This window comes from Dermacentor albipictus, chromosome 10 (genome assembly GCF_038994185.2).
Source record: "Dermacentor albipictus isolate Rhodes 1998 colony chromosome 10, USDA_Dalb.pri_finalv2, whole genome shotgun sequence".
Lineage (NCBI taxonomy): Eukaryota > Metazoa > Arthropoda > Arachnida > Ixodida > Ixodidae > Dermacentor > Dermacentor albipictus.
In genome coordinates, this window is record NC_091830.1 from 74,268,581 (window position 1) to 74,292,207 (window position 23,627).

A 23,627-nucleotide genomic window follows, 5' to 3' on the forward strand; every position below is an offset into this window, starting at 1 on the left:
TATTGTCTACAACCGACCTGTTCAGTGCTTTAAGAGAACGCTGGAGCATCAATAAAATGGGAATTGAACGGATATGTGGTATGAACGTCTGATTACCCTTATGCTGACATGGGGTGTCACGTCGCTTTCCACTCAGCAAAGTACTAAAGAAAAGTGGCCGCACTTGAATTACCTTGAGCAGAATGAGACACTCATAGACCACTGCATCAGTTGGGTAGTGCGCGCTGACATCCAGCATGCCGAAGTGGGATATATTGTATCTCCAGATATCGTCGATGATGGTGAAAAATTTTGGGTCTTTTATGTCTCTTCTCAGAAGGTGAAACCTGAGTAAAAAGAAGCATGAATAAAGACCCAGAAAACAGAGTAAGACCTTCTCTTGCAATGCGGAGTAGCTGGACCTAATTTATGAATTGAGGACCTCTAGTCTATGACCTCCATAGAGTCTCTTCATTTACTCCAAGAGATGTTAGAGTGAGGAAAGGCCACAGTTTCGCCCGGAAGGCGGAGCATCGATCGCAATAGCAAATTACTGTAAGGATAGCAGTCTTATCTGCCGTATAAACTTGTAAACATTTCCTTAGTAACTAAGTTAACAAGCATGGTGTTAGGCGCGCACAAGCAAGCATGAACACATCCTACTCGATGACCGCACACACTCGCTGTCAAAACGCTAGAGCGAGAAAGCGCGGTGGCAGCGGCGAGGAAGTGACCTTCGTGCTGGCTCTCGCTTAAACGCGAAGTAATCGGAGAGGATGCGGTGCACACGAAGCGATCAGCACTCAGCGCACTGAATCCCCATCGCAGATCGCTTTGAAGATAGGGCCCACGCGGCCGCGCAATACGCGAGCGGTCGCCGCCAGAGTAGACCCCCCCCCTTCCTCTACCCCCTCCCCCTTCCCCGGTGCCTTGCACGCCCGATATTGGGCCAGCATCATCCGCTTACCCTGGCGCGCGTTCAATCGCACATACAGCGTACGGCGCGCGTCGACGATGTTATCGCCCCATGGACTTCATACGGAACATCACGGCAACGACGATGGCAGAAGTGCGTCTGGATGTTTCATATATTTGCCATCGCAGTAAAAGAGGAGGTTTAGGGTAAAAATTGGAGGACGCTTAAGCTTCGCCTTCAAGAGTGGAACGCGACAGCGTTCCCGTCGACCCGCCAAGAGGTGTAAGGCAATGGGCTACAGGGCAGCCATCACTCACGAGGCGCCCCGTATTGGACGTGGTGAGCGTCGAGCCATATGGTCGAGCAACGCAGCGTTCGGCGCAGCAACGAAACGTGCGCCTGAGCAAGCGGAGCGAACCAAAGAACTCGGTATCTCGGAGGGGGAAATGATGCACGCCAGCCAAACGTCCGGATCGACACGGGCAGAGAGATAGACAGATAGTGATCTAAGGAAAGGAAGAATGCTTGATTCTGCAGAGGGAGCAAGGCGAAGCGTTGTCAGGGGAGAGAGAGTCCGGGCCGCCACCCGCCTCGCACAGCTCCAATGCGCGCGTGGCGCGCCATCGGTCGGGGCACCCAGCCGATCTTTGAAGTTGCTTTTTATTTATAAAATGCCTTCCGTGATTTATCGCTCACGGTCAACGTCGCGGACGCCGATGTTGACGACACCGGCTTTTCTGCGACACAAGCTCCTTAACGCTATCGCGTTAAAAATAGAAGGCCTCGTCTGGTTTAGGGCGGGGCTGTCGCCTGGTGATTACTCTAAGTGCACCAATGTAGACTGTGGGTTGATTCTGAGTATATAGAGGCTCAGTAATAATTATCAGTTGCTTCTCCAGGGCAAAACTTTCTTCTTTTTTTATTTAAATAATACTGCAGACCTTATGTGGTCCAAGCAGGAAGGGCAGATAAGAAGGCATATTTACAAACGCCGTAAGGTATTACATAGACAAAAGGTTTGACACATGACACAAAAGAATTTCTTTCAAAACTGTAACTTGAGACGATCTCTTGAGGCAGTGCATTCTATTCGTATATTGTAGCCGGAAAGTATGCGTATTAAAAGAAGTTTGTTTTCGCAAAATATGATATTAAGGCATGGGTATGTTGTAGACGGGTTTTTCATGTTGTTGAAGGTGTAACATAAGGTGAAGAAGAAATTCCAAGCTTTCCCTGGATGAGTGAATGAAGAAACGTTGGTCGAGCAATTTTCTGCCTTATATGAAGAGGTTTAATTTCGTTGGAGAACGTTAAAGCAGATGCGGGATTAGTTCTCTTGAATTTAGTGTAAATGAAGCGCACAGCCCATCCTTGCACGTCTTCTATTTTTGCTGTATCTTTTTTGGTGCACGGGTCCCACACTACATACTCAAGTTTGGGCCGAATAAGAGAGTTATAGGCTAATAGCTTAACGTGACTGAGTGCTCTTTTGAGCTTGTGTTTCAAAAATCCAAGTTCCTTTAACGAAGATGAACTAATGTAATCAACATGGTCGCTCCAGTTGAGCTGTGAATTTATTAAAACGCCTAAACATTTGTAGCTTTCGACTTCCGAGATAGTAGTGCCGTAAGCAGAGTCACCAAAGTGTATTGGACGTTTCTTTCTTGTCATACGCGAAAGCACAGTCTTATCAGAATTGAAGACCCTTCCTGATCTGTCACACAAGGCCACAATTTCACGGAAAGCATCATTCAGTAATATTTGGTCAGCCGCAGAACTCATTGGGGTGTACAGCATGCATTCCTCGGCAAATAAACAAATTTTAACATTTCTATCAATGGAACACACCATGTCTTTTTATATTAACCAAAATAACAGTGGACCTAGTACACATCCTCGGGGCACGCGAGATGTCACTGGAAGTAACGTTGAAGAGATGCCACCAATATCCACAAACTGTGTTCGATTTTGTAGGTAGGACGCAATCCAGTTTACTAAGGTCAAGTGCACGCCTATTAATTTCAGTTTTTCAAGAAGTTCATTGTGGGGAACCTTATCAAATGCTTTGGTGAAGTCTAAAAAAATTAGGCCCAGTTGTCCACAGTTATCTAATACGGAACTAAAGTTATGGATAGCAGTGACCAACTGCGTGACAGTTGAAAAACCTTTCCTGAAGCGGTGTTGAAATTGACCCAAGCATTCTTTAGAGTTTAATATTTCAAGTATGTGGTTAGCGATAACGTGTTTGATTAGTTTGTAGCAGGTACTCGTCGAAGAAATCGGAATGTAATTGCTTCAACACGCGCGGTCCCCTTTTTTATGCACAGGCACAACTCTGCCTGTTAGCCAGTCGGGAGGCAATGAAAAAGACGATAAGAATAAGCAGAAAATTTTTGTTGAAAAATTAGCGAATGATTCAGCATTAGGGCGTAAGAAGGCGTTTGGTATGTCATCTGGACCATGCGAACTTTTGATATCCGTAATCACGTTGTTATGCACAGTGATTTGATATATTTGCTTGTGGGAAGTTCTAAGGTGATCCCAAAATTTATGGGGATCATTTACTATAAACTGTGGAAGACTCTGTGTAAAGGAATGTTTTTTTGTTGATTTATTGCTAGAAGAAAGCTCTTCTGCTAAAATAGCTAACTGACTATAACTGGCGTCCTTAGCTTTTTTCAGCCGTTAAAGCCTTCGTTTTAGGTGAATAATTTGCCGATTTATCCAGGGGTTTGCTTTCTCTAAGCGCGTCTTCTTATCTGGTATGAAGCTATTGATACAATATTTACAGTCTTCCTTGAACGTCTTCCATAACTGTGTGACACTGGTTCCCTCAAACCTTTCATAGCCACTTCCAAGTAATCAAGGGTGGATGCATCCAGTGCTTTTGAATAATGTTTTATGTTCTTATGCTGTGCTTTTTCTATACGTCCGTGGACAACAGGTAAAGATACGACTACTAACTTGTGATGAGATATCCCGTCATGAACAGATACTGTGTAATCACAAAAAGAGCGTTTTATGAATAGCTAAACTAAGATTGACTCAGTAGAACAATGTATTCTAGTTGGTTCGGTGACTATTTGCTGAAGGTTGTGGTACAACATTATATCATAGATAGCGGCAGCATTTTCAGAACATCCAAGGTTTTCGTTAGACCAGTTTATGGTTGGCAGATTTATATCCCTAGCAAGTATCAATTTTTTATTTCTGTAGTTGAACAAAAAAATCTTGCAGCTTATGCAGATAGTCCAGATCTGAATTAAAGGCCTATACAGTGCTCATAAGATGAAAGTGTAGCCAAGATACGTGATTTTCAGAGCAAGGCTTTCATGGTTTACAGGTGAATTTAGAACTATACCGGAAACATTCCGTTTTAGTAAAATGGCTAGGCTACCTCCTAGTGACCCCCCTATCACGCCTAAATACAGTGTATGGTGGAGGAAAGATGCAATCATTAGTGATATCACAGTGAAGCCAAGTCTCGGGTATGACAACTATATCAGGGCTGGGAGTAAACAGAGCGATCTCAAGGGCAGTTGCCTTGTTCCCTATGCTTTGGGCATTTATTTTTGAGATAACAAGGTCACGAAGAGGTGGGTTATCTAAGCTGGTCTGTCAATCAGAGTTACTAGAAGAGAGAGGAGAAATGCTAGTCCGTTGTTCAGTGAAATTGTTCCAAGCGTGCATGCTGTTGCTGATTTTGAGCTTGTCATGAACGAGATAAGCCTTCTTTCCATGCTTCCTCTTCGTTTTGCAAGATTCCCAGAGCAATTTTCGTTTTCTTAGTGTCTCCTTAGAATAATGATTTTGTATGAAAAAAGTCGAACCTTTAAGTTTACTAATATTTGCATACAGAGCCTCTTTTCATTAAAATCTTGGAGGAATGCGATTACAGGTCGGTTTGAGTTGTTATTTGTTTTCCTATTCTATGTATATGGGCAATGGATGATGTTGAGACACCAAGGTGTTTTTCAAGGACCTCAGAAATCACCTTATTTTTAAGTTTCTCTTCCTCTTCAGAGGTATCTTCCATTATGCCATGTATAATCAAATTAGAACGACGACTGCGATCCTCTAGGTCAGTGAGCTTTTGATGTTGCTTGGAAAATGACTGCTTTATCGAGTTCATATGCTGTTCGATTGCAGCAAGTTGTTCAATACCGGCCTTGAAGTCGCCAAAATGATGTTCTATGCTTTCTAGTCTAGTTGCTAAGGAGCTGAAAGATATATCTAGCTTACTTTGGAAAGCTGCCAGTTCCGAAATTTCCTGGTGTATGATGGTTTGGGATTTCATGCATTTATCGAACATTTCCGGGAAATGGGGGCCAGGGTTGCTTTCTACATCACCGCATAAGAGCAGTTTGCACGCATTTAGGCATTCATATGTCCTCCGTTCGAAATCAGATGTTTTGGTGACGTAGAACGTAGAGCGTTTGTTGACGTAGAAAAAAATCCAGGCCCAAAGTCAGAGGAAATGCTAACAGAACTGTTAGCCGGGCAAGCACGAATCAGCGCAGCGATTACCCCGCTCCACTCTAGAATGGCTTCTTTTGAAAAGCGTGTTACGCACATGGAGGTGTTGTCTTCAACTGCAGACGACGCTCTTCAACGCATTCATGATATTGAGAAAACGGTTGATAACCTTAAAGATTTCATTACCAAACTTGACCGCAAAAATGATGACCTGGAAAACCGATCCCGTAGGAATAATTTCATCATTTGCGGCTTGAAGGACGCCCCAACAGGAACTTCTGAGGAACTGTTAGCTTCTGTATCAGAGTTGCTGTCTACCAAACTTGGAATCTAATGTGAAGGTATTGAACGCTATCACAGGCTTGGCACGCAAATTAATGAAAAGACGAAACCTGTAGTTTTTAAACTGCTAGACTTTAAAACATGGCTTTCCATCCTTAAAACGCCAGAAAACTAAAAGGATCTGATACGTGCATTAGTGAATACTTTTCTGCGCGTCTACGGCAAATTTGAAAGGCTCTCTGGGACAATTCGGTTGACATCCACATAGAAGCATTTGCAGTGCCATTCCCTGATAGTCGAAAGTCTTCGTTACACTTGGGATGATGTTTGCAAAAGGCTTGTTAAGGCTCCACGTGCTGGAGTGCCTACGAACACAGAGTTACTCGTTAATAAATGCTCGAAGCTTGCTTAATAAGCTCGAAGATTTCGATTTGCTCGTAGAGTGTTAAAGTCCGTGAATTATTTGCGTGACAGAAACATGGCTCGACAACTCTGTATCAGTTTCTGTTACCCGATTATCAGAAAGGACAGGCAGTTTGCTAAAGGAGGGGGTGTAGCTCTGTTTCTTAGAAAAAGGCATTGATATTTTTGTATTTCCCGAACTTCCGAATACTGAGTGTGTTTGATGCCGGACAAACCTCTCCGGTTTCGTGACAGCTGTCTGTGCTGTATACCGCCCACCCGTTTCTGAAAACATCTTCTTGCACATTACAGAATTCATAGCGGAACACAGGCTCCACAAATATAAAATGATCATTACAGGTAATTTTATTACTCCTTGTATTGATTGGAACTTGTTAATTTCAACAGGCCGTGACAAGGCTGTTGGTGAATGCCTAATTAATAGGGCTATATCACTTGATTTAACAAAAGTGGTTGAATATCCAAGCGTCAGCTCTGTTCTTGACCTTGTTTTTGTTAATGAACAGCTGTTACAGTGCGGTTTTCAGTGTGACGTAGTCGACGGACTGTAACATCACAAGGGTGTTTTCATGAAATTTAACGTGGTTTTTGAGCCCCCCCAAGCCGACATTCAATATGGTTACAGATTTTACCTATGCTAACGACCATGCTATTGTTTAACTGCTAGACTCATCTTTCAGAGATCTCGTGTTTGGGCGCGAAACGTGCAGTGTTGATGCTTTTGTTAGAGCAGTTTCACAGTTTAGTGGATAGTTGTGTGCTTCATTTCGTCCCCACAAAATGTGTGAAACATAACCCGAAGCATCCATGGTACACAAGAGACATTATGCATCTCATAAGAAGCATCAATCGTATGCGCAAGCGCAGCCGGTCACAAAACGAAAACCGCGACTCACTACTTCTTTTACTCAAGTCTGAGCTAAAAACAATAGTGACAGAAGCTAAACACTTTTACTTCAACACAACACTGTCAACCTTTACGAGAGATAACCCACCAAAATTTTTGAAAGGAATACTACCCTCTTCCCATGACTCTGTATCCTTCATTATCAACCATCAGCCTTGCTCTGATCCCGTAGCCATTTCTGAATCCTTTAATAGCTACTTTCACTCTGTCTTTCATCTAGATGATGGTACCAATCCTCCTTTCACTCATAGCTCCGAACAGCAGTTACCCAACCTCGAAGTAAGTTAAGCTTGGGCTCTTAATCTGTTATTAAAAATGGGCAACAACTGAAAGTGCGGGACCACACGCCATACCTAACATGTTCTTAAAGAGGGGCTCGGAATATAGTGCCCGTTATCTTACAGTCATTTTCAATAAATCGCTGGATGCATCATCCGTTCACCAGGCTTGGAAAATTAACAATGTGATCCCTGTGTTTAAATATGGCGATAAACAACAAATTAGTAATTACCGACCGATATCCCTAATTTCCACTTGCTGTAAGCTTCTTGAGCGCATCGCATTATTCACAAGAACATTGTTCAGTATTTAACTTGTCATAATCTACTGTCACACTGTCAGCACGGTTTTCGTTCTGGTTTTTCCACTGTCACTGAGCTCTTTGAATTTACTCACGACGTAGCTTCCGCATTAAATAACCGCGATCGAATCGATGAAATATTTATTTTATTTTATTTCTTTTTATTTTCATATACTGTTGGTCGTCTTGGCCGTAACAGGGTGGGTACAGCTGGTTTGCACATAGCGTAAAAAATGTAGACACTTTAAAAACGTAAATAGGACAAGAAGCAATGAATGTTGGAAATAGAATGCGAAACAAATTATGAAATACAAATGCAACAGTTTGGCTAAGGAAAAAATGTTTCTAACATTGTGACATTGATAATGAAAGCAGCCTAAAAGAAAAACTATTGTATGTATTTCTATGGTGTGACAATGTTTGCACGGCAACACTAAGATTCAATTTCATAAAAGGTTTTTAACGCGTTCCTCAAAGATTTTAATGCTACGCGACTGTAACACAGACCCCGGCAAACTGTTCCATTCCTTAATCGTTCGCGGAAAAAATGAATAAGCGTACACGTCCAGATATGCTTTTGGAATTGAGAACATGCAATGATTGCTTGATCTTTTTCTAGCCTGCTTGGGAGCAAGATAGGGCGTGGTTTCAGTTAGATTATATCAAATATTATTACCAAATAGATTATTCGAAAGCATTTGGCATGGTCTGCCATAATAAGCTGCTTCATATAATGCATATCATACTTAACGGATATTAGTTACTCGACAGGATAACTGAGTACAAATACTTAAGATCCCAGTTCGTCACTTTCAACCATGCACAGTCATCGTCAGCCGCTGTAACTTCAGGTGTGCCCCAACGATCGGTGCTTGGGCCTCTATTATTTATAATTTTAAATAATGACGTAGCAAATCTTATTATGACAACGCAGGGAAGTTACGCCTATATGCCGATGACTGCGTGCTTTATCGTAAACTTGCAAATGCCCATGATTAACTGGAGCTAAACAAAGTGATTCCACTGTTCTGTGAATGGAGTAACGCATGGCAAATGAAAATTAATTTCACTAAGACAGTCGCAATGACCTTTGGTAACAAAATGAATCCGCTGCATTTCTCTTACAGTAATAACGGTAACTACTTGACCCATGTCATCGAGTTCGAATACCTGGGTGTTATTTTTTCATATACCTTAAAATGGAATGCTCATATTAATAACATTTCTGGTAATACACTTCACAAACCCGGCTATCTCAAACGAACCTTATGAAATGCCACGAAGGAATGTAAATTAACTGCTTACAAATCACTAGTTCGACCGATCCTGGAGTACACCTCAACTCTTTGGTCTCCTCATAACGCGTGCGACATTGTCCATTTAGAATGAGTAAAAAAAAACAATACGATTCATCTTTGGCCAGTACGACCGTAACGTTTTACTTCCTTCACATATGCACACTTTATCTTTGCAAACATTAGAACATAGGCGCACACGTGAACCTATCATCATGCTGGACAAGATCGTTCGCACGTCATCTGGAATTCAGGCACCCTTCACATTTGTGCCCTCAAGCGCACGTGCAACCCGACGGGACCATCCATTAAACATTGTTCCTTTCAAATCACATACAGACTGGTTTAAGTTTTCTTTTTTCCGGCTAACTGTTTAAATTAGGAATCAATTGGACGGCTCACTTCGCGCATTGCCAATTGCAGAACTCGTTCTTCAGTTGCCTAGCAATTTGACCTGTTGATCTGTTTTTAATACTTCTGTAATATCTTTCTCTATGCAGCCCATTTTATTTGTTTTTACTAAAGTATGTACCCACTCCTGCTATGTTCCCCCCCGAGACCGCAGTAAATATAAATAAAAAAATGCATGCCTTTAGCTTTTCCCCTTACTTTCGTGCTCTATTTCCGCGTCCCAATTTTAACGCCCAAGAAATAAATTTCACAAAGGCTTTGGCGAAGGCAAGTTGTTTTGCTGGAAAAGTGCCACAGCACGCAGCTTAACCACTTTTGTCTCCGACATTAGATATATTACACACAGTGTGAATGGTCTCCTCCGCTGAGGGCGGCGTATCCCAGCCATCTGTACACAGGCGCTCAATTCATACAGCACCGAGTGACAGCGCGTCGCTGGCATCTGTAGGCGACGCGCTTCGTAGTTCACGAAGCGCGTCGAGGCGTTCGAAGTTCACGAAGCCAACTGTTCGTGCGATAAGTGAACGGGGCGTAGCGTAAGCAACGCTCAGCTAAAGATGTCGAATCTTTTATGCGAAGCATAATACGAGAGCTCAACCCAGCTCCTCAGGCGCGGCTGTGTCGCCTTGAATACCACGTGACACCGTGACGTCACGACAGAGGAGAAGTGGCTTTGGCTCAACTCTTGCAAGATGGGCTGGGTGGGAATCGAACCAGGGTCTCCGGAGTGTGAGACGGAGACGCTACCACTGAGCCAAGAGTGCAATGCTTCAAAGCGGTACAAAAGCGCCTCTATAGTCGGATACAACTTTAGAAAAAAGGGGAGGCCCCGCCCAGATGACCGAAGCGGCGAAGTCACTGGCCGTCCGGCGCATGACGTTGGTCCAGAGTGCGCGCCCATTGGTGGATCCGCCTCGGAGGGGTAAACGCCCCCTTTTTTCTAAAGTTGTATCCGACTATAGTGAATGCGGTGTTGCCTTAGAAACGAGCTGTTTCTAAGGCTCAGGCATGCGTCGCTTGCTCAGGCGCACAGTTCGTTGCCGCGCCGAACGCTGCGTTGCTCGACGCTCACCGCGTCCAATGCGGGGCGTCCAAGGCGAAGCAGAGTAACGCATGAGTTGTTTCTTCGTCTAGGCGAACCAAATATAGCCAAGCAACAGCAGTTCACCAAGCTAAACAGTGGTTGAACAACTAAAATAAAGGCTAGTATACTTCGCATCCTGGGCTTAACCTTACCTAAGCCACAGCCATTTTTTTTCGGCATCTTTACAACGTTGAACCGTTTTGAACCATTCATCCGTTTTATGCACGTTAGTCGGCCTAGCTTATTTTCTGGTCACGTGAAGATTCATGCACTTCACCATAAAGAGACCAAGCACTTCAGTTCTCCACATTTCGGTTTAAAGACTAATTTAAAACATTGGAGAAGCGCTCGCAGACACTCACTTGTCCGCGAACGAAAAGCCCAACTTTGTGTGCTTGTACACGGACGCCTGCGCGACGAACTGCTGGGCTCCGGCGTCCCACAGCTGTATGCCATCGATGAGGGCGTTCTTGTTGTCCTTGTAGAGCGAGTCGTAGAACAAGTAGTCGCACGCGTTGTCTGGAGGTAGGTACGTCGTGTTTCCTCGCCACGCTTCGCTGATGGTGCATACGTAGCTATATGGTGCCATGGGTGTTGCCACTTCAGGTTTAGGCGCTGCGAGGAAAACCGGTCAGCCGATCACGGATGTGAAAGCAAAGAACACTGCCCATCTGTAGCTGAGAAGCATGTGGAACAAATAATCATTTGTGTAATGCAAATTGAGATTCTTCAGTGAAAGCCGGAAGCTTTTTTACGTGTCTGGTCGCACGCGCGCGCGCTAGGCAATCGGTCTCGTCCGGCGCTAACCTCACTCTTTGATAGTAGTCAATACTTGTATACTAAGCAAGCCTGTATAAACACCCTTGTAAAGCTTGCAAAAGAAAAATGGTCGACGAAATGTTGACGCTAAAGAATGCAAGGTCGAGTACATGATTGTTCAAATTATTCTGTGGATAAACGTTAAACGCCTTTCTGTATTGTGCCACTTTTTCATTCTAATGAATGAACCCTTTGCACGCTACATTGTTGGCGAATCCTATCGTACTTCACGCGCAAATACGTCCACCCCTATTGGGTCTGCTGCGGCGCAATGCAAGATAAGAGGCGCACGTTGTATTCCTGTTTTTTTTGTTGATTATATACTTGGTTGTTGACATTTACTACGTTATGTCACCATGGAGGAACATCATTTGATATTATTGTCACCTTGACACGACAGCTATCAGTCACGTAATTCTAAGTAACATCTTTTTTGAACTGCTTACAAGTTATTGAGATCGCAGATACGCAAAACCCGTAGTATTTCAGCTAACAAGGCTTTGTCTTGAAAATAAAAGTGATATCATGTTGTTTTCTCACACATGTGAACGAATATAACACTCAATTTTTCTGTTGATATGTGGACTTCCGTTTGACGTTATCCGTCAGTTTAATTTAGGCTTTTACTTTAAAACAGTCACAATATCTCTCTTTCTTTTGCAATATTTAAGAGCGGTATGCTGTTGTTGGTAGCGTCGACAACACCACTGTATGAACTAGATAAATTTGCGGTATAGACCTAAACAGGAAGCGTTCTTTTGTATAAATAACAAAATTCTTTGCAGCGATGCGTACTTTTATGTGCTGTAGCGGCGGTTAGTCTGAGGGGGCAGACACTGCTGTCAAGTACTCATTCTATTTTGACGCTGCATCATTTTCAGATTGTTGCTGTTGCATTTGTGGTAATCATGGTTGCAGTCGTCATAGTTGACGTAGTGGCGGGGTTGGTATTACTGTCTTCAGTCGCCGCGCGGTAGACAAGTGCCTCTGGTTCAGTGGTGCCGGCATCTGGCATCATGCCGAGGTGGGAAGGCTTCTTAGTCCAGGAATCATCTGGCACCTACTGCCCTCTTGACTTCAGCGACTAGTTATTGTTCATTTTCCGTGTCCTCGAGGGCGAGCTTGGAACCCCACGTTTCGGCTAGGGGGTCTTCGTTGCTTCTCGTTGTGATTCTTCGCTTGCTTGTGGTCTTCGCTATAGTTCGCGTCCACTTGGGGTTTACTTTCGCTGTCTTTGTGCCTTCGGCATTCGAGGAGCAAGTGCGCTAGGGTGTCGGGTACGTTGCACAGTAGGCAGAGGTAACCGTGGAGTGTCGGGTAGAGGCGGTGCATTATCGTTGCCTGAGTGTAGACGTTGCTTTGTACGCGTCTGATGATCACGCTTTCTTCTTTGTCTCTCCCTCCCCGCCACTCTGTACAGGCTGGACACAGCCGCGTCGTCTGATACTAGGTCCGCCATTACATATCTCACTCGTATAGCATGAGTAATTTGCAACAAAATGCACTTCGCGCAAAAAAATAACTGGTCATAATATGCATGTCTGTGCTTACAGACTGTTTGCAGGCTCAAACTAAATTAATTAAGCTGTTCCATGCTGTCTTCTGTCACGGCAACTTCTCCTTTGTGACCGTGAGGCCTGTCAGCTGCTCGGTATAGTTTTTCACATAGAGTGCTTGGAACCCATCTCACACGGTTATAGACCTGTTTAATTTCGCCACTTAAGCCGCGTAACCTGGTAGCTCTGACGAATCGTTCAGACCATCCTTTTTCTTTTTAAGCTGACCGCATGGGTGCAACTACTTTCGCGCAAATGAATCTTCCATATGTTTTGGACGACCATTGGGAGGAATGAAAGCTCATAGAAAGGGAAATAGAGTGATAACGATGTTGCGACTGTCATACACCCCCTGAAATTTCGAACTTTCTTTATATATAAAAATGCCCGATGAAATCAGCAATGAAGTATCATTGGCGCATTCCACCTCATTGACGCTGTGCCTTGTATTGCCTCGACAACCATTATTATCACTGAGGCTAGCCCCCTTGCAGAAAATAGAACATTAATTAGCTAAATCCCAATGCTTCTTTTATTTGTGTATATGGTATTTATTATGAATAAGGGCAAACTCTGACCAAAATGCCGTATAATAAAATAATGAAATCTTCTGAAATAAAAATAAAACGCAAAATAAAATACCCGTCCAGTTTTTTTTTTCTGTCACTGGAGGACCACGGCACATGCTTTGTTTTCATGTTAGTTGACGCAGCTCAAACCAATGTGGCTCAAATATATGCGAAGCCTAAATTTTGCATAAGTCGAGACAACGAGCTTCTCTAGAGACTCGTGGTGCTCGCGGCAGGCCTTGACGCAAGGGTTCACCATTTTCCTCGAATACTCAGTCACAGCCTTCAAAGATGACCTCAAGTGAAGCAAGCTCTCAGTCCAACTTATGCTGCTTCTGAAATGCTCTTCGCATGATTTCTGCTTCAGGAAAACGTTCACTTGAATATGTAAGGTTGCCACCTTGACGACTGTATTCTTTTAGAAGTGTGAGTTGCGCGTGCTCGTTGTCACCTGAGCCTAACAAGACCTTGTCGCACTGCTCACATCCTGCAACAGCTGTCAGCATCCCTCTTAAACAAAACCACCTAAGTAGAATAGCATGTCGCATTCATTTATTTCAAGTTTTTGAATAATAAATTTTCAGAGCCGTCGCTGACATCGGCCTCCACTGCTCCGTGCCCATGTTGGCTATTTGGCACTATGTCGGTGAAGTCCCGCCTAATCTTTACGGCCCACTTTGCACTGGATCAGTACGGCTTCCTCTTGGGCTCTGTCGAAAAACGCCAAAGTTTCCAACTATTTCTGGAATTGCTCACATGGGCACGCAGCCGCTAGTCGTTTCACTGAGAAAAGGAGAGACCAAGTAGCCGCAGGTGCTTTCTTGGACCTGTCACCTTGCGAAGTGAAATCTGCAATGGCCGCGGCCATCGGGAAAAACCGGTCGAGGTGGCGAGTACTCCTTCAATGAATATCCCCCACCCTGCACGGAGTGCTGCCGAGCGACGGACCATTCAGGCACCCCACGCATCCCTCGCGTGCCTGAATGTCCTGCGCCTCGCCAGGGCTCCGCTTGCCAGCACTCCACTTTAACACTATCAATATATATCTTATTTAGTGCCCACCCTAAGAGTTGACGCTGCTATCACAAGCAATGCAATGCATATTTTGAGGTGTGCAGACAGGCGCGTTAGTAAAGTTCACCTGTTACAACACGCCCGCTATAAAGGTAGTATTATATTCCTTGTCAACGCGTAACTGAACTTGATAACGCTTGTATTTTCGTCGTTTCTCAACCTTTTCGGTCAAACATAGTGAGTCACGGCTACCAGGTACTTGTTTACTTAAGCTGTTTTCGCGAGACTACGCTGGCAGACGCCCTTGGCGTCCGAAGATGGAACCACCACTCTACACGAAGAGATTTCGTTGGCCTCAAAAGAAAGTACGCTCTGCGCAGGGCTAAGATTTCGACACCTGTACGGCTGGGCTTTTACTGCCTCGCTTTCCGCGCTGAGAGCTCAGGACGTCAATCATGCCGAAGGGCTCGGAATTTGAATATACTGCTGTAATGGCAGGAAACCAAAACAAGTTTCACATCTTCGAGATTAAAATGGCGTCACTTCCGGTTTCGATGGATATGGCGCCACATTATGTTCTATTCCTGCGGAAATGCTCCCTCCTCACACAGCGCTTAGCCTCATGAGCCAAGGGCCCCCATAACGTAAAACTTTTCTAATATGTTTTTATTCCAATCTCCTGACGTCAGATTTGCGTAACCGCCGATGCAAGCATCGGGTGATTACCCGCTGGGTTGTCGGAAAAAAGCAATCAAACACCCGCCTTGTTCATAGGAGGTCACTTGTTTTCTTGAAAAACGAATAACATTGCCTACATTGAGCGGCTTGTCTTATCTAAAGGGCTGACTAGAGTCGAAGTACACGATCAAGACGAGAGGGATTCGATGGGGAGGAGCCAGTGCACTGAAAATTTATAGCCGCATGAAGAAGGTGTTGCCGGCGTCTGCGATTGGCCCGCTTTCCCTTACTTAGCTTGAGGTGGCTGGTCGAAAATCGCGATGGCATGCAACGGAAGCTTAAGAATGACGCTTAAGCGGATACGCAGCAAAGAAGAGTTGGCAGAATGAGGTCGTAAACGTGCCGAAAGTGCTCGAAAACTTTACACGGTCTTGGACGAAGCTTTATTATACTCAAAATAAACCGATACTCTCCGGCAGGTGCGAGTAGCCAGTGCGTGAGCGATCGGCGGCAGCCATCTTTTATTCCTTTCGGAGCGCGGCAGCCTGCGGCTGTTGATAAGAAAATTTAGCTTTGTTCGACATAATAATGCATCTTTAACGCGTAGACGTCACTTTGACGTGGTGAGATTTTGCGATTTTGTCATGTCGCGTGACTAGCAGGTGAAATCAATGCCGCCCGAAAACTTTTAACCAATAGCCGAGGGCTTACGGCGAAACGGCATCGAATCAGAAATAACTATCTTTCTTTTGTTCGGTCAAATGATGCATAATAGGTGTGTACAAGTCATATCAGATGGGGAGCTATCGTGGTTTTCGTGACGTCGCGTGACAGACAGGTGAAGTGGGGGTGGTCCGAAAAAGTTTTTGACCAATCGCGAAGAGATGATTGCAGAAATGGAATAGAAAAGTTTGGAATAGTTCTACGTTGTAGCGTCCCAGCGATGAACCGCCGTGTTTTGAACATACGGACTTCTATGGAAGCTTTGCTACCAGATTTATTTACCTTGATCTCGCTTTGGCGCACAGTGTTCGCCGCAAGAGTTTCCCTGTAAGGATTACTGTTTCATAACTGTATTTTTCGGGAAGCGGCAACTGTGTGGACTGTGTATACACAGCGGCGGCCTTCGCGGCTCTGCCATTCGGTGCGGTGATCGGTGCGATGTCTCAATGTACCGCGAAATGCAAACACGTAAAAGGCTGCGCTCAACTTTCGCAATAAGAAGTATATTGTCGGTCAATATCAAGAATGAAATGCTCCTAGCTCTAGTTGTCGACGACATTCAAGTGGCTTTGAGGCAAAAGCTAGAGCCGTTATACGGGCACTCAAACGAGAACATTCGAGCAAGTTGCGAGTACAGAACAGGATGGCTCCGTCGACCAGCGAAAACTTATGCCATCTTCGACTGGTCGTTTCTGAACGCTCTGGAGCGCTCTCGCGAGCGGCGTTGTCTTCGGCTGGTTGAAAGAGGGTGCCCGCCCCGCGTTCGGCTGGTTCTTCTCGATTGCTCTCCTCCACCATCGAGCGCTCTAAGGCGCTCCGAGCCCTGTCGTCAGAGCAGTCGTCCAAATTTAAACGTCATCGCAGAGCCGCGCCGCTGCTGTTGGCGACGGCTCACCGTAACCTAGGCAACCTAGGACACTGCGACGAACGCTCGTCCCGCCGGCGCGTCCGCCGGTTTTCCCGGCAGCGCCGGGAGCTTTCCATAAGCGAAACATCGGACGTTGGTAGTAGTCACGTGGTTTAGCATCTGCCATTGCCTCCTCCGAGAGCGAGTCGCACGTTTGGCTTGCGCGCTCGTCCTCTACCTCTGAGCTCGGGGAACGCCGGATTTGCCCGACTTTGCTTCGGGGGATGGATGCGACCAGCCGAAGATATCATTAGTAAACACGTTCTCTGGCTTCGTGCCATTTGCGCTGGACATCAATACATACGCTAGTTACTGCCCAAACAAGTTACAAAAAATATTCCTTCCTAGTTCTTCTTAGTGCTTGTTCACAATATCACTGAACCTATATCTTCTACTAGGCTGAAGTTTCATTTGCCATTTTCAATAGCGATGTTCAAAATGTAGATACAGGGCACCATACTTTTCATTGTAATTATGGTCGCTGAGGTCTGGTTGCCTGTTCAACGCCAGTGGTCCGTGAGTTCCTTGTATCCAGAGATGACACCACGCTGCATGAACAAGCCGGCAGCTTCCGGTGTGCCCTGGATGGCTGTTTGGCCGCGAGAGGATACTTGCAATGAGGTTCAGTTAAAAACAGGTTCGTGGGCTGCGCTGTGCTATTGCGAACACGTATTATACCGATTGTCACATTGTGGCTTGTATATTCTCCAACCAATCTGCTTTGCCGGTTGTTGTTTCATGCTTAAATCTACTGTCGATTACGGAATAACCATAATTTGTTTGATGCAGCTTGTCTGAGATTTCTTTTTGTTACTTGCAATATTGAAGCAGTTTGTCGGTGAGCTCTTGCTGTCTCTGTTGACTTTGCAATAGCTTTTGTACAAAGTTCTGCTGGCTTTTCAATTGCCTGTGCTGGTCCTGCAATTTGCTTTGCTGGTTCTAATGTCTGTTTTCGAAGATCCGCGTGGCTACGGTTTCAGCCGACGAGAAATCTAAGCTGGCCGTACCCCTCAAGCCACTCCAGCCGCTTGCCACGTCAGCCAAGCTCGCGCGTGTGACCGAGCGGGAGCACGAGCGAGATACCGGGCGAAGCAGTCCCTAGTATTGACTTAGATCTGCTGTGTCGGGGAGATGTCAGCAATGCTACTGCTCGAGCTAGTCACCGAGGTACCCAGCTCCGGGAACTCTTCACTGCTGGAGCTCCAGCCGTTGTCCCGTTCACGGAGGCAGTTGAGACGCTGTTGCTGTATGTTGAAGCTTGGTGGGTTTGGTTTCACTCTCTTCTTGCACTCTGCACTTGCAGGTTCGTTCCCTTGTGCGCATACCTTGCAGGTGGGTTTGCAATCGTGGAATTGTAGTTGTGTGGTCTTGCCGCATTTGTAGAAGAAATCCTCTATTGGTGTAGGACAGACGTCGCGCGACGGCGTTTCTACCGATTGGATTCCGGGGGCTGGTTTGGCGTTAGGCCTAAACTAGAGGGCGTTCGTTCGTCGGGAATGGCGTTTGATACATTAAAATGGGGGACACATTTCCAGACGTGGCTAGTGTCCGCCCATTTCTCTCGTCCTGCCGGCTCTACCGGTGTAAATGGGCTTGTTTACACCGGGCTTGTTTGTACCTGGTACTGGGGTTGTTCCAGGATGAGAAGCACGAAAAGTGGGAGGCCATGTTAGTCGGCGCCCTACGGCCCCTGGCGACGAGGCGGGTGATGGCAAGACGCAGAAGAAGAAAATGCTCCTGTGCACAGATACAGCCAGGGCTGGACAAAAATACTTTGCAATTGCTTTATAAAACAAGGCAAGATATTCGGCCACCCCTATTTGAGATACAGAAGCGAGATACCACCTTAATAATTGTATCCGGTACGATACTTCCTATGTCTACATTAACATGCTTCGATACATTGGCGAATTTCTCATTGTACATATTTTAATCAAGCAGCAAACGCGTATGCAAAAAAAAATGTTTGCTTGGAAATTTCTTAACTCTCCGGTCAACCTTCTTTGGTCGGAGTAAGGAATGATAGGTCTGTTTGTAGCTCACAATTATTGTCTTTCTTGCTCAGGGTACTAATATTTTCATTCCAAAAGCAATGTGTGAAAGCCATTAGACGCATGGCTACCCCATTCTCGCATTCTTCAGACTTCGTAACAAAGCACTATGCAATAGAGACTTCAGGAACGACACTTCAGCGCCATCAGAATTTGCGCGATGGACACCGCACGCATTGGCTCACGCAGCACAGCACGGCGACAACGAGCAAATGTCATGGCACCAACACAACTACAAAAAAAAAAAGAAATCAAGAAAACAAAATTCCGCTGCACGCAGAAGTTCTCATGCTTGTTTTTGTCGAGATGGCGCGACCGCCACCACGTGGCTCTACTCCACTTACAAGGACGGGCAGACCTTATCACCTGCCCTGGCCGGAGAGATGTGACGGAAAGACAGAAGCACATTAGTTTTGTTCAGGTGGCTTAGCGGCACCTGTATTAGCTTGAGAGGTGCATACAGCCAACGTTTATAGTTCCGCACACTGGTGCTGCGATAACGAGTATCTTGTATCTTAAGATACACCATACAACATTTCATGTAACGGAAGTACAGGTACTGATGCACGTCTTGCGAGACGTATCATGATACAGATACAATACATAAAGAGTGTCTAGGATGGTATTTAAAGTACATGTATCTTCGATACTTACCCGCATAGATATAGCTGCACGGTATCGAAACCGAGGTTGTCGAAATTATCCGGAATTTCCTACTTGGGCGTGCTTCATAGTAAGATTGCACTTTTTGCGCGTAGAACCCCAGAATGTATCAGTTTAATAATTCTTACCACTTGTGCTCGCAGGTGGTGTGGTAGTTATTCTCGTAGGAGTCGTTTGTGACCTCGGAGGTGCAGCAGTCATTCTCCTAGTCGCAGTTGTTCTTTGAGTGGTCGGCGGGCCTGAAGGAAGGCTCGCACTTGCAGGAAGGCTCGCACCAGCAGGAGTCGCCTGCGACCTCGCAGATGCAGCCGGGCCCGCACTGGTAGGCTGGCCACTGCTGGTTGTGTCTGTTCCGCTGGATATAACGGGGGGGTTATTCGGCACCACAGGTCCCGGTCCTTGACCGCCACCGCCACCGCTTCCTTGGTCCGGGGCTTCATCGACCACATCACTGTCTCCACTGCCACCTGACAAAAAAGAATGAACAACATGTGTGTAAGCATTGGCGTATAGTCAAAACCAATATAGCCATAATAATATCCTCGCAACATTGCGTGCCAGTTGGCGGGGAGTTAGTATGGACATATTTTGGGTGTGTATCAATGCGCAAGGCATTCGCGTCTCATTAGGTTCTACCAAATAATGTCAGAAGTTTAAAGCAGTACCTTAGGATAGATCGTTGCATTTCATTGCGTTTACACACCTGGCCTTGGTACATTACTTTGTTTGAAAACAAAGCCAGGAATTCCAATCCATCAATTAAAGAATCTAGGGCTGGTTTGTAAACTGAACCGCTAAACATTGCATGAAAGGGGCAAATGAAAATTATAAAGAATAGCAACAATTGCTAAACTACGACCCATTGCGCACGACGCCGGACTAGTGGTAATGCATGTTCCAATGGAAACCGCTCTAGAAACAAGGTGCGAGACAGTCACCAGCGCTCACGTGGTGATTGTCTCGGTTCTCGTTTATCGCGCTGTTTGTGCGAATAGGTTACAACATCTGTTGATTTTATGCAGCTTTTAAAAAAAGCTTTAAATCTTAACTATGGTTAACTATTGTTCCTAACTATTGCTTTTCTTCAGTAAAGGCTGGTAGAAAAATTGGGCTTCATTCTTTATTATATTATAGGACAGACGTTGGTGTAAGTGGTTAGGCTACGCAGTGCTTCTGACCTTAGACGAAGGTCCCTAAGTTGATATATCTTAAGATATGTTAAGCGAAGCCAGGCCGTCACCCAAATTTAGATAAAATATGCGCTAGAACATGGAGGAAAGAAAAACTCAGCAGATGGAAGTCAATACTGCCATGACGCTGCGAAGACCGATACTTCGAACTTATCACGCAACGGCCGCGTTACGTTCGCAGTGGAATGCGAATTATGACTTCTGATCGTAGTGCAGCGTACTGAACGCATCTCCCCATGTATACGACAAGGTGTGGAAGCCTTGGATTCATCATTGGATCACTACCACCCCGCCTATTTATGCGCCCTTTGAATGAAATAATAATTCTAACCGGCCAAGCAGGTCTGTGGTGCAACACCAAACAAAGCCGCACAGGCAAATTTCGGCATACGCGGACACATGAGCCTTGTTCTGAGCACGCCAAGGAGGTCGTGGCTCTTTGCCCGGAACCGCCCTCCCCTTATACAGAATCCCATCGTAGAGTCGCCATGGTTACGTGTTTGGGTGCACTTAGGCATGGGGGAAAGAAAAGCGAAACTGTCCCATATGCACCTGCTCCGTCGTAAAAGATGTGTAGGCGCACAAGCGTGCCGTTTCTACGTCCGTACCTCATGACAAGGAATAAAGTTAGTGTGCATATTTTGTATTGGTGCTGGAAGTGACCCATTTTTGAGGACTCCTATATTCATTATTGGTGGACCGGCACCCGTCTTTCACACAATTCGAATGAGGCTCCGTATCAATCTTGGTACTTTGTTTTTGTACAAATTTGTTTTGCAGATCGAGCAAAGTATAAACGTGCTGAAGTCTTCTGTGAATATCATTAAAAGCAGGAGGTGGGTTGCTGGTACCAATAACTCTGGTTAGTACAACCTGCACTGCTACATCTCCGCTCAAGTGCAGCGACTCCTTTATTTAAATAATTTAAAACGAATCCATCCGAGTTAGGGGGAGAATTGCCTTTGGAGTTAGGCAGCACTGGGGCTACGGAATCTCAAATGCTCGAGAGTGCAAGAATAATTATGCTACCTTTTAATGTGACCAATAAGTAGGCGCGCTAAGTGCATCGTGGTTTGGGGCGCGAAAGAGAGGTTTATCCTCGTGTCGAAACACGTCGTGCCGGTCTCGCGGTACCACATACCACTTACTCGAAATCACGCAGGATGGACGTGCTGGTGAAAGCTCCGGTGAATGCTGAGTACAGTCAGCATTCGACGGGACAAGCGCGAACATGGCGTCCTCAAGCGTTTCCGCTAAAAACGATCAATAAAGGATGTAAATTCGGGAGCTGACGTGGAGACCGTCATTATTATGACATTTTACCACCACACTGGTCTAATCGACGGAGTTTTTATTCAGTTGTGTATGATTTCACGCGACCACCACATCCACTTCCGGCGACTTGAAGAATCTCCTTTCTTTCTTTTTTTTGACGTGAGATGCCATGATGTCTTGGACGTGCAAAAAAAAAAACTCGCTAAAAAGCGGAGTAGCTAATTCTTCGCTGAACTTTAGAGAAGTTGACGGTTCGTGCCGAATTATGAAGTGTTGACCTAAAAGCAAGAACATTCGGCATGCGTGTTTCTTGTCGTGTTCTTTTAAATACTATTTAGTTATCACCCTTCCCGGAGAGTGTCCAATATAAGCGACAGTGAGGGTCTAGTTGCATGCGAGCTCATGATATGACCCAGGAAATCGAAAGTAACATAGAAGATGTCTCTTTAAGCACTTCTGAAAGCGGCTCCTCAAATAACTGTGATGATTTTGTAATATATGCGGAATAACTGACATTGACTGCTATCGGCATGAAAATTTATTGATTACTACTATTATCATGTTCACACAAAATCTAAAATTAACCTAACCAACCATTCTTATTTTCGAGCCATGTTTACTCGAGAATCATATCTCAGCTACTACAACATGGTCCGAAGTCAGCTAGAAACACCCTGTAGTCATGAAATTAACTCGACTGAAGCCAACTGAAGAATAAGCGAAATTTTCACTCAACATTCAAGATGAATATAGGTTTATTCCACTGCAAATGCGCGACAAATGCGCCTGGTCACAGGTTTACAGCTCTTCATGACACCACCTTGTGAGTTAACAAAACTGATGCTGTACTGCAAACTTCATTTTCTTTATCGGGACGCTTCAAAGATTTCTAGGGTAAATTATTTCCAGTTTCTTTTCCAACTACTTCTGTAATTTCAAATTCGGGCCAGTCGCCGCCCTCGTTACTGAACAGCTAGGTGGTCATCTGCTAATATTACGACGTTATAGTGATGCTCTAGGAGGCACCACGGCCAAGGTTCTCCGAATTATAATCGTCACTGCGTTTTCCGCATCGTAACTACATTAGACCGCCTTCTGGTGGATTTCACGTTATGCATTGTCGGATTTACGAGGAATGTACGTGCTTAGGCGATCAGGAAATAAACTTTTCTGTATCCAAGAGAAGATCAAGCGCTGCATGATAAATTTTCCGAGGCAGAAATCGGTAGAAAAAGTCTTAAGTTAAATCGAAGAAAATTGGTCACCGATAATGATGTGATCATTTCTACGGATATGGCACCGACATATCAGTTTCTGCATGCAGATACTTTCGAGAGATGAGGGACCAAATATTGCGCTCACATTACAAGTGGCGCTTTAGTTACCAGTGCGTGACGCTTGTTCAGTACACGAGAATTTATGGCCACGAAAGAAAAGTCGATAGGCACTTTAACATAAGCTATAGAGGATGTGTGTCAAAGCCTGCGCTCTCGCGAGACATTTGTTACATTATTGGACAGTCTCATTCAGACGCTTTGTTACTTCCTATTACTTGTTTTCTCCCAACAAATGCGGTGAGTTTGAGCGCCTTAATTACCCGTCACTTAATTAACCTCGCCTTAATTCAGGCAGAAGGTCGTGTGTTCAACTACCACCAATGGTCGTGCATTCAACCATCGGTTGTGGTACCATCAATTCTGGTGCCATTTAATTGTGGTACCACACGAAGGTTGATGGTTCGATTCCCACCAACGGTCATAGGTTCGAGTTCCTTAGTTAATTTTGCCTCAATTAACACCAAAGTTTGCGGGTTTAACTCCCACCACTGA

General features: G+C 45.1%; 1 protein-coding gene across 1 annotated transcript in view; it reads right to left on the minus strand.

The window, feature by feature from the left end:
* The window catches only part of LOC135898923 (uncharacterized), a 78,404-nt gene that overhangs the window by 29,555 nt on the left and 25,222 nt on the right, over positions 1-23,627 (minus strand). The window contains exons 6-8 of the mRNA XM_065428174.1: positions 19,462-19,800; positions 10,716-10,968; positions 173-326 (exon numbers count right to left, since the gene is read on the minus strand). Coding sequence (XP_065284246.1) covers positions 173-326; positions 10,716-10,968; positions 19,462-19,800 — 746 coding nt within the window. The remainder of the gene's footprint in view (positions 1-172; positions 327-10,715; positions 10,969-19,461; positions 19,801-23,627) is intronic.